Source organism: Zalophus californianus, chromosome 3 (assembly GCF_009762305.2).
Source record: "Zalophus californianus isolate mZalCal1 chromosome 3, mZalCal1.pri.v2, whole genome shotgun sequence".
Classification (NCBI taxonomy): Eukaryota; Metazoa; Chordata; class Mammalia; order Carnivora; family Otariidae; genus Zalophus; species Zalophus californianus.
The window spans coordinates 193,644,272-193,657,560 of record NC_045597.1 but is presented as its reverse complement, the minus strand read 5'-3'; the positions used below and the strand labels follow the sequence as shown (position 1 = coordinate 193,657,560).

The 13,289-nt window shown below is 57.8% G+C and overlaps 1 protein-coding gene across 1 annotated transcript in view; it reads left to right on the top strand.

The window, feature by feature from the left end:
- Positions 1–10,049, top strand: part of NDUFA10 (NADH:ubiquinone oxidoreductase subunit A10) — a 53,440-nt gene extending 43,391 nt beyond the window's left edge. The window contains exon 10 of the mRNA XM_027590821.1: positions 9,691–10,049. Coding sequence (XP_027446622.1) covers positions 9,691–9,759 — 69 coding nt within the window. The 3' untranslated portion in view covers positions 9,760–10,049. The remainder of the gene's footprint in view (positions 1–9,690) is intronic.
- The last annotated feature ends 3,240 nt before the right edge of the window (positions 10,050–13,289 follow it).

The window sequence follows — 13,289 nt, the reverse complement described above, 5'->3', positions numbered from 1 at the left end:
GATTTCAGAGTTTTTAGACTTGATTTATGCTTAGCAGTAATGTAAAATCGGGGAAATAGTGTATCAAAGAAGTGACTTTACTAAAAAATTTCTATAATGCTCTTTAAAATTAATGAAAAATTCTTAGGGCTCATTGGCATTTATATGCAATAATGGATAACAGAAGTTGGAAGTTGGAATCCCCAAGTCACTCCAAACTTCCTTAGCCGTTTGAGCTCCTCAGAGCATCTGGAAAGAGCAGAGTCTGTTGTACCTGATACAACCCACTTCCTACCCCCAGTGGGGTGAAACAGATCCAAAACAGGAAGGGTTTCATTTGACCCTTTTTAAAAAAACTCACCTTTTTACAGTCCCATAACAGAGGACTTGATGCTGGAATTAACACATCTATTTTAGTTCTCCAGGAGAACTCAGCTAAGGAACTGTGAGCTCCCGTGAGCACCCCTGACACGCCTGCCTGGAGCCAGAAGTTCTCCAACGGGACTTTGCAGTCAACCTGAAAGGGGGTTGGAGACCCTGAGAGCCCACCCCCCAGGCCAGCGTGGAGTGGGGGCCGGGCCCTGAACACGCCAGGCACCTCACAGCTAGAAACTGGAGAGCAGAGGTCCAGACATAACGGACCGGGGGGGCAAACGGAACACTGGGGGGAAGGCATGGAATTCAGTAAAAATGAAGGCAGCGTGCAGGTGCCTATTACGTCATTTCCCAAAGTTACCTCACACTAGGTATTGCGGTTTAATTTTACTAATCTGTATACGGTGTCGTGGAACATATTCCTGGGCTTGAGACTTGAGGGTCCAGCCTGCTGCCTGCAGCTAGGTGGCACGGGCAGGTCACTTGACATCTTCCCAAGGAGAGACAGCACCCACCTGCCCCTCGTGGCATCAGCGTGTGTGAGGTGGTGCTGGTGGTGGGATTGGGTGACTGCCCGCTCGCATTGACAAGCAGGCAAGTGACTGCACTGGGCGCTGAGAGGAGAGACGAGGGAAGAGAGGACACAGTCACCCTGTTGGCGTCAGGGGGCTCCTGGAGGAAGCGGCAGGAGCTGGGCAGGAAGAACTGGCCACTGGAAGTGTCCCCAGAAGAGCAAGGGGCGAAGACGAGGCAGAGGCTGGCATAGCCGGTCACCTGCTCGCTCAGGGAGGGCTGCCTGGGGATGCTTGAGAACCCGCTGCTCGGCCGATGGGGGGGTGCCTGTGCCAGCGCTGGGGCTGGCTCCCCGCTGAGGGCGTCCTGTCACCTGTCCTGGGCCTCTCCGAACGCTCTTCCCCGGCGTGATTTCTCACCAAGCGGCGGTTTGTGCTGCACGTCCCCGCAGAGGCCGTGCTCGAGGAGGACGGCGCCGGCTGGTGAGCGGGGCTGCGAGAGCCAGCGGCCGTCTCGGCAAGAGCCAGAGCCCTGGCCCCGAGGGGTCCGTGCGTGAGTGGATGATTCGGCGGCCTTTGCCACCGCCCTCTGGCCCTGGGGGAGGGGCTTCCCTGGGTAGGGGCGAGGGCTCCTCGAGCGGGGGACCTGCTGTTTCTCACCTCACACTTCAACCTTGTAACAAGTGAGGTTCAGATTTACATCTTTTCTCTTTTCCTGGTTTCTTTTGGCTTAATTGATCATCTTCTTCTACTTTATTTCTGCTGCTAACTCATTAACTGCACCTTCTGGTTTCACCGTTCACGACTGGTCTGGGCTGACAGTGCGTGTCTGTCCCTCGCCAGTGTCTGCTCACGCGTGGCCAGTCACATCCCGCCAGCTCACACGCAGTGGGCTGACTTCTGTCCAGCTCCCCTGGCCTGTGCCATGGTCAGTTACCTTTAAAACAAGCTAAGGTGTTTTTGTGACCTTTGGCCCTGGCTCATAGCTGTGCTGTGTGGTGCGCCATCTCTGCAGGCCCAGGCCTCCGTGTGGCGGCTCTCGGGCGGCCCGAGTCACCTCCTGTGGCAGCTGCTCCCGCCGCCCAGGTCTGCTGGCAACACATCGTTAGCTCTTGCTCGAAGAAGATACCCGTACTTCTGTTTGGTTTTCGGAGATGGAGTTACCCAGTATAGACTTCTGAGTTGGCCGTTCATTTCCTCCGACACCCTGAGACCCCTCCTGGACCCCTGGCTGCGCGGCTTCTGTGGACAAGCGTGAAGTCCTCCTGTGTGCCATCCTTGTGCCTGAGGGACCTGTTCTCTCTGGCTGCTTTTGAGACTCTCTCTCCATCTTTTTATTACTACTTCCCCGCCACCTGGTGACCACGTGCTTCCAGGTGGTTTTCTTTGTGCTTATCCTGCTTGGGGTTCACGGAGCGTCTCTGGTGTGAACAGTCCATCGTTTCCATATTGTATGTAACATGTTTAGTTATGATTTCTCCAGATGTTGTTTCTTATTCCCTTTTGGGGACTCTTGATAGTTCGCGACCCACAGGTCACTGAGACTCCATCCGTTTGTTTTTGGCCTTTTCTTTTTCTTTGTTTTTTCTCTTGGATAGTTTCTGTTGTCCTGTCTTCAAGTTCACAGATGTTTTCTTGTGTATATATAATGCGCTATTAGTTACATTGTGTTTGAGTCCTCTGAGAAAGGCAGCCGAGATAGGGTCAGAGGTTGAGGAGACTTTGGGGAAACACCTGTGGAGGGTCAAGGGGAGGGATGTGAGGTGCAGGGGAGCCCGTAGTCCTTGGTGCCATGTGACATCTGGGACAGGAGAGGGAGGGAGGCAGCAGTGCCGGTGGATCTGGCCAGGCCAGCGGGGTGGCCCAGGGCCGGCGGGGTCCTGTGTCCTGCAGGCGGGTGCCTTCCGTGGGGCATGGCCCTGCGTGTGCGGGGGGTGGACACGGGGAGAGCTGGTGCTCTGGGCATGTCAGCAGCATACTGCTGCGGCCGCCACACCCATCCGGTGGCATTTTATTTCAGAAGTCCTGTTTTTTTGTTTTTTTTTTAACTCTAGAAGTTTTGTTTCTTTTTATGTTTTCTGGTTTTCTTATTACTTTCACTTTTCAGTTAATTCCCTGAGCATACTGAATCTTTTTATAATAGCTGTCTCAGCGGTCTTGTTTTCTAATTCATCATCCTTGTTACCTCTGAGTCGGCTTGATCTCTTCTCCCCTGGATACGGGTTACATTTTCCTCTTTCCAGGGCTGGAGACTTTACAGTGGTCGCCGTCCATTGTGAGGTCTCTGTTTTTGCGTACTTGATCTTGTTTCGTTCCTTTGAGGGGCATTAGAGTGTATACTCTGGCAGGGAGCTAAGATACGTGGAAATCAGCTTAAGCTTTTGGGGTCTGGTATCTTAGCTTTCTGGTGAGTCTTGAGCAGCCTGACTTGTAGGGAAGGGTTAGCCTGGTACCTGGGTGTGTGGTGAGCCCTGGCTGCTGGGAGCTCAGTCCCTCGGCCCTAGGGGAGCACCCAGCAGCCCCCAGGAACGCTCTTTCCTCCGGGGTCCTCTGCCCGCCTCCGGGAGCATCACCCGACACGTGCAGGGTCGTGCGCAGCCACAGACCAGGTGTGTCCCCTTCAGTTTGACAGGCCTCCTTTTCTGCCCATGGCCCTCTAGCTCTCCGCCCACGGATGCTAGCCAGGCTGACCTGTTTGTCCAGTGTCCTTGGTGGGGGAAGCTGTGGCCGGTACGTGGCGTGGGTTGGTCTGGTGGCCCTCACGTGGCCTGTCCCCAGCAGAAGAGCTGCGGCCAGGGCTGCTGGGATCCAGGTGGCTGCGGTCAGTGCGGCTGCTCCCACAGGCCGTGCTCTGCACTGTCTTGTCGCCCTCACTGGCCAGCTTGCCCCCTAAGCCACTTCCTTCTCTCTGCTGACCACATCCTGTCTGTACCTGAAGCCTCTGGTCAGGCCCGGTTTCTCCATCCTCCGGCACCTCCGCTTTCTGACTAGCTTTACGTACTCTGTATTTCATGAGGTTAGAGAAAATGGGATTTATTCGTGCCCCTCAAGACCACTAGGACACAGTGTGCTTCACATGTAGAAGGAACTCAAGAGTTTTTTCCCAGGAGAGTGAGTGAATGTGTGTAATGTACTCTCATCTGGGTCTTTCCAAGCCACTGGCATGTGAGGCTCTGTGGAGCGTCCCCGCTGTGTGCGAGAGGGAAGCGACTGGGAGAAGCCTCCGTGTGTCACCTCCAACCTCGTTAGCCACCTCAGGGCACAGATCCCAACCTGGCTTGTAGCACCTTTGCATACAAAAGGTACCTGTTTCTGCCACCTCTGAAGCCTCCCCTGGAGCTGCCTGGCTCACTTGTCCCCTAATCTCCTTGTCACCTTGGTCACTTTCTCTTAGGGCAACGGGCATTTTTTTTAAGACGAGCCAGAGAATAAAGAGTTGAGCTTTGCAGGCCCCGCCCCCTCTGTCACAAGGACGCAGTTCTGCCGCGGGGTGGAGTGCAAGCAAGTGGCAGGACCTAGCCCCAGCGAACCTTGTTTGTACAGAACAGTCGTCAGCCGGATTTGGTCTGCGGGCCGTAGTTTGCTGACCCTGCACTAGGCAGTAAATAACAAGGGAACGTGGGAGCCCTGACTCACCCACACAATGTGAGCAGAGCGTCATCATCTGGACCAGAGTCTTCTGCATATTAAAACCCATTCTGATTGCTGTGTCAGCATCTGTTGTTTATTTTCTCCTTAAGTAAGCAGTTCCAGTTCTACAAGTTCACCTTAAGCACATAAATCTGGAGGGGCACTTCGAAGGGTTATTTCTCATCAGGAGCGCTCAGAGCAGGGGTTGGCCACTTGGGAGGTGATGGGCCCATGGGTGCGTGTGCGGGGCCAGCGGGGCTGGCGGCCTAGTGGGTCGGGGCGGACTCAGAGCCGGAGGACATGGGTTTGCATTCTAGCTCCATGGACATTCTAGCTGTTGGCCTGGACAAGCTACTCAGCCTTTCTTTTGTGGAAAAGGAAGAATGAAAGAAAGAAAGGAAGGAAGGAAGGAAGGAAGGAAGGAAGGGAGGAAGGGAGGAAGGAGAAAGAAAGGAAGGAGGGAGGGAGGGAGGAAGGAAAGAAAAAGAAAGAAAGAAAGAAATCTGTGTGCTAGAAAATACGAAACGTATGAAAAGTATGCAGTTAGCACTAACTGACCTTCCTTGTCCCCCAGCCCCCAGGGCCCTGAGAGGCAGCCCTGCGAGAATTTGCTTCTGCATGTGCCCTCCCAGGGCTGGTGTGCCAGCTGTGCGTGCGTGTGCGTGCGTGTGCGTGCGTGTGCGTGCGTGGCTGGGGGTTTTCCAGGAAGCCGTCGCGTGCTACTTACCAGGAGGGTCAGGGATATCGCAGTTTCCACAGTTGTAAATGTTAGTTGAAATTAGGCATGACCTTTGAGACACAGATTTTGTACAATTAAATAATCTGGGGAAATTGGGAATGATTTTGCAAACACTGTGGTGCCCTGACTCTTTTCGTCTGTCCTGTGCCAGTCAGGATGGTGCCACCAGGAGGAGACTTGACCCTGGGGAGGAAGCTGCTGTGCATCCAGGCTCCTGGTCTCTGGGCTGCAGGGCTGCATGCCTCCCCCACAACCCTGACGGGGGCCGCGCAGGGGGAACCTGGGGGGAAGCCCAACCTCATGCCCCTCCAGGAGAGCAGCGGCCTCTCTGGGCGGCCCCCCGGTGCAGGCTGCTGGGCTCATGGGGGCGTGGGGCCCACTCAGCACGGAGAGCCCCAGGTGGGCCAGTTCACCACCCTTTTGGGCACAGGGCAGCTTGGCCACCCCATGGACGAGAGATGTGAATCTGCATCTTTGTGGTTTGCCGAGTTTTTCTCTTTAGTAAACTCACTCTTCGACTTTGAATGGAAAATGGGGAAGGTGGGGAGACAGCCTCCTGAAAGTATTAGACTGGGCACGGTGCCTCCAAGTCAGATGTCTAGCGCCCTTGTCCTCAGGTGCTGTGTGCCACGTGGGACTGCGGACAGGGGGCGCTGGAGCCTGGGCGGCCTTGGTTGTCTTCCTTCCTCCCTCCCCGGTGTCCCTGCCGCCGGGCCCAGGCCACTTCAGTGTGCGCACCCCTCCTGCTGCTCCTCCTCCTTCCCTTCCCTGTCCACCTCCTCCTCTCTGCTCCTGCTCCCCCCCCCTCCTTCCCCCTTCCCCCACCCCGCCGCCGCCTTCCTCCCCTTCCTCCCCTCCCCCACTCCCCTGCTTCTCTAAACACGTCATAAGTAACCGTTGACGTAATACTTCCACAGAGGTTTTGAATGAAAACCTGTAGGTAGTGAAGAGGGGGCCTTCCACTAGTCAGAATTTCTTCTGAAATATTTTCCTGTGCAAGAAGGAAGAAATTAAGATTAGAAGTAAGTTCAGCTGGGAGAACCAAAAAACACAAGCTAGAATATTTGTGGCTTGAATAAACTAGGTGGTTATTTCTCCTGCACAAGGCTGGCGGCCCGTGCTCTGGAGGCACTTGGCAGCCCCGTCCCACAGAGCTCTCCCGGCTGTGCCGCAGCGCTCGCCAGGGGTGGCCCTTGTCTGTGTGGGCGGGCCGGTGCCCACCTTCCGGGGAGCGGGTGAGGGGCCGAAGGAAGAGTAGGAGGTACGGCGCGGGGTGGGCTGACGGCCCTTTCCCCAGCAGCGCACCTGCAGGCAGGTGTGCGGGGAGGGATGGTTCCTGAGTGCTGCTCCCCGTGTGGGAAGGTGGCGACACACTCTCTTCTCGGGATATCACAGGCGTGTTCTCTCATGTGACAGGTGTGAACCGGGTTTTGGTGGTTTGCAGGTTTATTCAAATGAGCAGATGCGGATAGGAAGTGTCGGAAAAGAAAAAGCTTATTTCTGCGTTCCCTCGGTATGAAATGTTCCGAACAGAAACTCTCCCTGGGGTCTCTGTTAGCTTAAACGTGCTGGAAAGGGACCCTGAGGATCTGGGAAATCAGAGGCCAGCGAACCGCCAGCCCGAGTGGTCCCGGGAGCAGGTGTGTGAGGTCGTGCGCAGCTGCTGCTGGTCTGCCCGCTTTTAGTTGCTCGGTGGCTTAAAATCCGCCATGCCAAGACGTGAGCAGAGCCCCGCTGCTGCTGCTCGCCAGCCCTTCCTCTCGGCTGCGCTCTGGGACATCTCAGAGCCCCGGGGACTCCACTGATGGAGGCTGGGGACTGTTGCCGCTCAGCGGCTCGCCGCAGGCATGGGTGACATTTGAGAGCCTTCCCGAGCTCTTCCCCTGACAGGTCAGCTCTCTGTTCCCTGCACACAGTGCCTGGGGGTGGTCCTTCAGGAAGAGAAGTCCCTTTCTGGTAGGCCCACTGTTGGGACGCTGCAAAGCCACACTGCTCTTTCCTGCTGGGGCTGTTGTGCCGTGGCGGCCGTTTGCTGGGTGTTCCTGGATGGGGGCCCCGGGCGGGGGCGGGGGCGGGGGGCGGGGGGCGCGAGCCCAGGGCGCTCCGGCCTGCCCTCCCTCCTTAGCCTGTTCTCAGCAGGCTGCCCACTGTCTCCCGCGGCTGGGGCCTCTCCATCAGCGTGCCCCATAGTGTGAACAGAAGTGCCCCAGTGTCTCCATCGCGAAGAGCAGAGCATTCCTATGTGTGCCCTGGGAAGCTGCTCACCTGTGTTGTCTCAGGGCTCCGGAGGTCGGGAGTAGGAGATCAGGGTGTTGGCCGCGCTGTGTTCCTTGTGGACACTTGAGGGGAGGGTCTGTTTCCTGCCCGCTTCCAGCTTCTGGAGGCAGCTGCACCCTGTGGTTCGTGGCCCCATCACCCGGCCTCCGCGTCCGTGGTCTCATCTCCTCCTCTGGTCTGACCTTCTCATGGGCCCCTTGTGCCGACCCTGGGCCTTCGTGGACAATCCAAGTGATCCGCAAAGGCCCCTGTGCCGTGTGAGGTCTCGCAGGCACAGGATCTGGGGGTTGGGGCATTGCTCTGCCTGACACAGTTCCCCCTCCCTGGCACAGGGGCTGTCACCCCCACTCTCAGGGTGCGGACACACGCGCTCTTAGTCATCGTCATAGTCCCAGCTTCCCCGAGCTGCCCCGTCCCTGCCCAGACCCTCTTCATCCACAGGTCAGTGTCTCCATGCAGCTTCCCTGCACTCTTCCCCGGGCACCCTCGTCAGTTTGGGTGGCGTCCCCTCTGGGCTGCTGGGTGGTGGCAGCGTACCCGTGGATCCTCAGCACAGCCCTGCCTCTGCAGCCTCAGACAACTTTCCCGCTGCCCCTCACCTTCTCCACGCAGTGTCCGCAGCCAGGTCGGGCGCTCATCTTCCCTGGGGCCGCCACCTGCCCTCCCCCTGCTCCCCTGGTACGCAGGGCTTCCCGGGGCCCGAGGAAGCCAGACACAGGTGTTAGTCCCTGTGGCCCTCACCCGGGCGCACTGCGGCGCCTGCACCCACCTTACGCCCAAGTGCATGTTGGGATCAGAGAGCAGAGAAACCGACATCTTCCTAACACTTGCCGCATCTTGTGGCCTGTACAGCAACCCGGGCACCTGCCCCCACCCCCCCAGAGTGCCCCCCTCTCTGCGGGCAGCCACACGCACACGCCCCCCGCTGGGCTCCCTGTGCTGCTGCCATGGCCGTGGGGCTGTGAGGCCTGCTCCCTTGCCAGTCTCTCCCCAAGACTCTGGGCTCCTGGGGAGCTGGGTCTCGTCTTTTGTCTTCCTTTTGCATTCCCAGAATGCTCCTGGCACGTTGGATGGCCCCATTAACAGGGTCTCCTGGGCCAAAAAGCAGCCAGCCTACACTGGTCCTCCGCTCTGAAATGCACAGGCTTAGCACCTCCATCAGCCCCCCGCCAGCCCCCCGCCAGCCCGACCTCCTCTGCGGGCTACAGAATCCCCCTGCAAACCTGCGTGACCCGCATGGGAGAGGGTGTGGGTGCGGGGCCTCAAGCCAGCCAGTCGTCAGAACTCAGTCTGCTCTTGGTGGCGTGCGGAGCCCCCGACTGCCCTTGCTGTGGCTGCACTTGGATGCCTTTTGCTGAGTAGGAGAAGGGGAGACTGATTTATTTTTTTAAATACTTTAGTACTTAAGGGCAGAACGTGGAAGGTTTTTGTAGGTAGTATGTCCAAATCTGTTTATCCACATTGATTTGAAAATATGAAAAAGTAAATTCAGTGTTTTGTTCGCACTCATGTAACATGGCAAAACAGTGTGCTCGAGTGTTTCCCTGGCCGTGTGCAGCTCCGTTGCAGGCCCACCCTGCGCTGTGGCCACCAGAGCCCACGGCCCCTGGCTCTTGCCGCAGACTCCTTTGCCTGTGGGAGTGGGCCTGAGGCCGTGTGGCATGGTGTCTTGGGGCACCGTGGGAGGGCCAGCAGGAGACCTCTGTCCTCCCAGTCCCGTTGCCACCCCGACAGACAGCCCTCCCGGGTCCGGTCCGCTTCCTCCCCCGCTCCTGGGAGCTCCCACTGAGCTGGGGCCTGGTGTCCACCACTCTCCTTTGTCCGCTTCCGTAACCTGCCCCAGAGATTGCGGAGGGCGGAGGGCCCCGTGGTGAACTCACCTGAGCTCTCCCGAGAGTGTGCTGTTCCAGCCAGAACGCTGCCGAAAGCAGTGCCCTCCGCAGGTGTGAGTAGGTTTTTCCAGTCATGACCCTCAAAGCCTGAGAACAGACATGCTGCTTCCCAGGCCAGAGGCCACCCAAGGCAGCTGCATGTTGTGGGCGCGCGTGGGCCAGCTGGGCTCTGTTCCCGCGGGGAGCTCACACTCGCAGCGGGATATGCCATCGAGCAGGCCGCTGCGGCGAGCTGGGGGCTCGAGTGCCTTGTGAACCCTTGTGACCGTGGCCTTTCCTCCCACAGCTGCCGGGCCGCAAGTACTGCCCCGGGTACAACGCGGACGTGGGCGACAAGTGGATCTGGCTGAAGTGATGGGCCGTCCTCCACGGTCTGCATCCCGATGGCGAGGACACTCCCTGTCTGCCCCGCTCCTGTGGACTCCGTGCTTTACAGTGTGAGGTTAGGGGGCGGGTAGACAGCCCGAAAGCGGCACCGTGGGAGAATCGGCCTGGCCGGGAGCAGGCTGCCCCGTAGAGTAGCTGGCGAGGGATGGGGCCTCTTGGTTTAGGAGGCTTTGCGGCCTTCTGGCTTTATTTGGCAATGATCCATAATTATCACTGGGAAGAAAAATCTGCTATTAAAGACCAGATATTACTGGAAGAATTTCGTTTCATTACAGTTGTGTTGTGGGTCGTGCAGAGTTGGTACTTGGTTTCTTCAGACATCAGGAAATGAAACTGATGCCACGGCGTTTCCCTCCAGCCTCCCTCTGCACCCGCACACGTCACATAAGTGTGTGCACACACGTGTTTGCTTACACGTCTCTGACTGTGTACTATGATGGGTTTGCTTTATTGAGACGGAGGCCAGGACTCCGAGGGTTTCTGAAGCGCTGATCCCACCTGATTTGGCGGCATAGTCACGGCCGGGTGAGCGGGGGGCCGGGTGAGCGGGATGACGTGAGGGGGAGAGGCCAGAGCCGGGAAGAGGTCCCCACGTGTTTACGGAGCTGGCCTTGACATTGCTCCCTGGGAAGGGAGCGCAGGTTCAGGAAGCACAGGAACGAGCTCTGGACGGAGAGGAAAACTTGTTGCGAGCTCCTTGTAGAGGTGAGTGTTTCAGGGCGGCTGGCGGCTGTGAGCGGAGAGCCCTCTCCCTTGGAGCTGCCCCCCCCCCCCCCCCCCCCCCCCCCCCCCGGCCGCTCACAGGCCCCCGGCCGCCCGCCCCCCGTTGAAATTCAGGTACTTGAAGTTCATGCAGCATAGAGTTCGGTTTCTCGGCCACACGGGCTTCACTGGCCGCCGCTTGGGCACCCGCTCCCCGTGCTCGCCCAGGTGCTCAGTGGGCACCCGCCCGCCGTCCAGTAGTGCTCAGTGCAGAGGCGGCCGCAGACCGCTCTCCGGCCCCTCCCCCTCCCTGCCTTCCCTTCCTCTGCTCCCCTCCCCCTCCCCTCCCTCTCTTCCTGCCCTCCATCGCCCCCCTCCTCCCTCCTCTTCTCTCTCTCCTGTGTGCCCCTACTCCTCCTCCCTCCCCTCCCCTGCTCTCCTCCCCTCTTCTCTTTCCTTCCTTTCCCCATCCCTTCTTACTTTTTGGGGAGAGGGTGTTTAACAGTTGAAAAGAAAGTCTCCCCGCGGCGTCTGAGTTGGAGTCAGACTTCAGGAAGCTCTGCGTTTCCCTGAGACACCCTGCTTTAATTGCTGCATGGGAGTGCGCGGCACCCAGCCAGCTGTGGGGTGTCTTTGGACTGAGTGCCTCACAAACCATTAAGGAGAGGAGGAAGCAAAAGAAAAACATCTTTAATTATCTTGGCTGTCCCTGATGTCTCGGCCGTACTGAGCTCGCTCTCCACGGCAGCATCCCCAACGGCTGGCGGGCCTGCCGTGGGGTCAGGACTGCTGGGGCGGGAGCCGGCTCGCTCCGAGCGCGGACTCGTCCCTCCCAGCTTGTGCGCGCACGGCACCAGGGGCCGCGGTGGGGCCCGAGTCTCACCCCTGGGGTGCGCGCTCCCTGCCGGCCTGCACACTTGGTGGTTTGCAGGTGCTGAGAAAGGCTCCGTGTCACTTCCCCGTGCTTCCCGTGTGAGTACTGGGCAGGGAAAAGCAAATAAACAGTGACCCAGCCTTCTCTCCAGGTGGAGACCTGGAGGGTTTCGTGGACGCCCGTGTCAGGTCTCCTTACTTCAGAGCAGCCATGATTTAGTTTCACAAAAATGCTATAACGCCTAAAAGCTGCAGAGCTGAAATAACGTCACGTGTGTTTAAATACTCCGTGTTGGAAGGTTCAGTGCTTCAAGGACCAGGAGCGATGTCGGTGTGGCCATGTGCTTTCAGAGGGAATTAGTTACTTATGTCCACCTCGCAAGCAGGCCTCGCCGGGTGCTCCTGAGGCCGCCTGGCTCTGCCAGCCCCGCTCCTGCAGACGAGGTGCGTGGCCAGAGCAGCAGGTGAGGAGGCTTCCCCCTCAACGAGCAGGTGTGGCAGCAGACTCTGGTTACGTTGGGTTCTGGACTACAGCAGAGACAAAGGAAGCTCCTGTCCTGCTTGCCAAAACCCATCTTGTTTGTCAGAAGCCCAGGTTTTTCAACAGCCGGCTGGCCACTCATTTGGCTTGGGATCTGTCTGTGTCCTGTTTACCAGCTACCCATTTCTGGATCGGTGGTTCGCAGCCATGCACATGTCGGAACAAAGAGGCAGGCGGGCAGCTGCTTTCTCATAGGAGGGCACGGTCCAGTCTCACACCGGGTGCAGATCTGCAGGATTTGGGGGCTTGGCAGAGTAGGGGTGGAGAACGAAAGCCGCAATTTCTGTCATACATTTGGGCTTTTAGAGGAAAGATGTGTAGGCAGCAGCCCCTGGCTGGTCAGGATTCGATGAATGGAAGTATGTGCCCCAGTAATCTAGGTTTTATATCTGGACAGAAATAAAAGCTAGGAACTGGGGGCTTTGCGTTAGGAAAATCACGAGCCAGGAAACAGAGGCAGAGACTCTCAGTCATCACCCCCATCAAGAGAGATCATCTAATACTGTCTTGGGTTTCATAAAGCAAAGGGCACTGTGACGTGATGTGTTCCACCACTTGAACAGGGACATGTCCTCAGGGAAAGGCCTCCCCTCCGTCCTCCCTTGTCCCTGCCTGGGTTTGTTCTGATGCCCCGCGTCGGGGACCCCCCCCACATTCCCCCGGGCTGCAGAGCCCCGTTAGAAACCCCTCCCCAGGAGGTACCAGGGGGGCTCAGTCAGTGATGCATCCGGCTCTCGATTTTGGCTCCGGTGGGATCTCAGGGTCCTGAGCGTCCCCCACGTCGGCCCCGCGCAGCAGCATGTCCCCCACGTCGGCCCGCGCGCAGCATGTCCCCCACGTCGGGCCCGCGCAGCATGTCCCCCACGTCGGGCCCGCGCGCAGCATGTCCTCCACGTCGGGCCCGTGCGCAGCATGTCCCCCACGTCGGGCCCGCGCAGCATGTCCTCCACGTCGGGCCCGCGCAGCATCGAGTGCACTTGGGACCCCCCTCTCCCTCTGCCCTCCCACTCCTGTGCACATGCTCGCTCCTCTCTCCCTCTTTCTGAAATAAATAAATCTTTCAAAAGAAAGAAACTCCTGCCCAAAAGAGCCTGAACTTTCCTCGTGTAACCTGTGGTCATCTATGTGGCTCGCTGCCACTGGGCCGCGATCTCTGAAGGAGGCTTATGTAAGAGTTCTTCTAACGGGAAACAGTAAAATTTTATCTTTAAACGTGTAAATGCATGTCATTTGTCCATACTACTGAATTGAAAGTCTTAAGTAGGAAATTGTTTTAATCAGAATTGTACCCCATTTTCATCAGTGACACTTCTAAGTCAGCGCTGGGAAGCTCCCTGGTTAGATCCAGCCGTTCATTGCATTCTGGAAGCACTCTGTTCAGT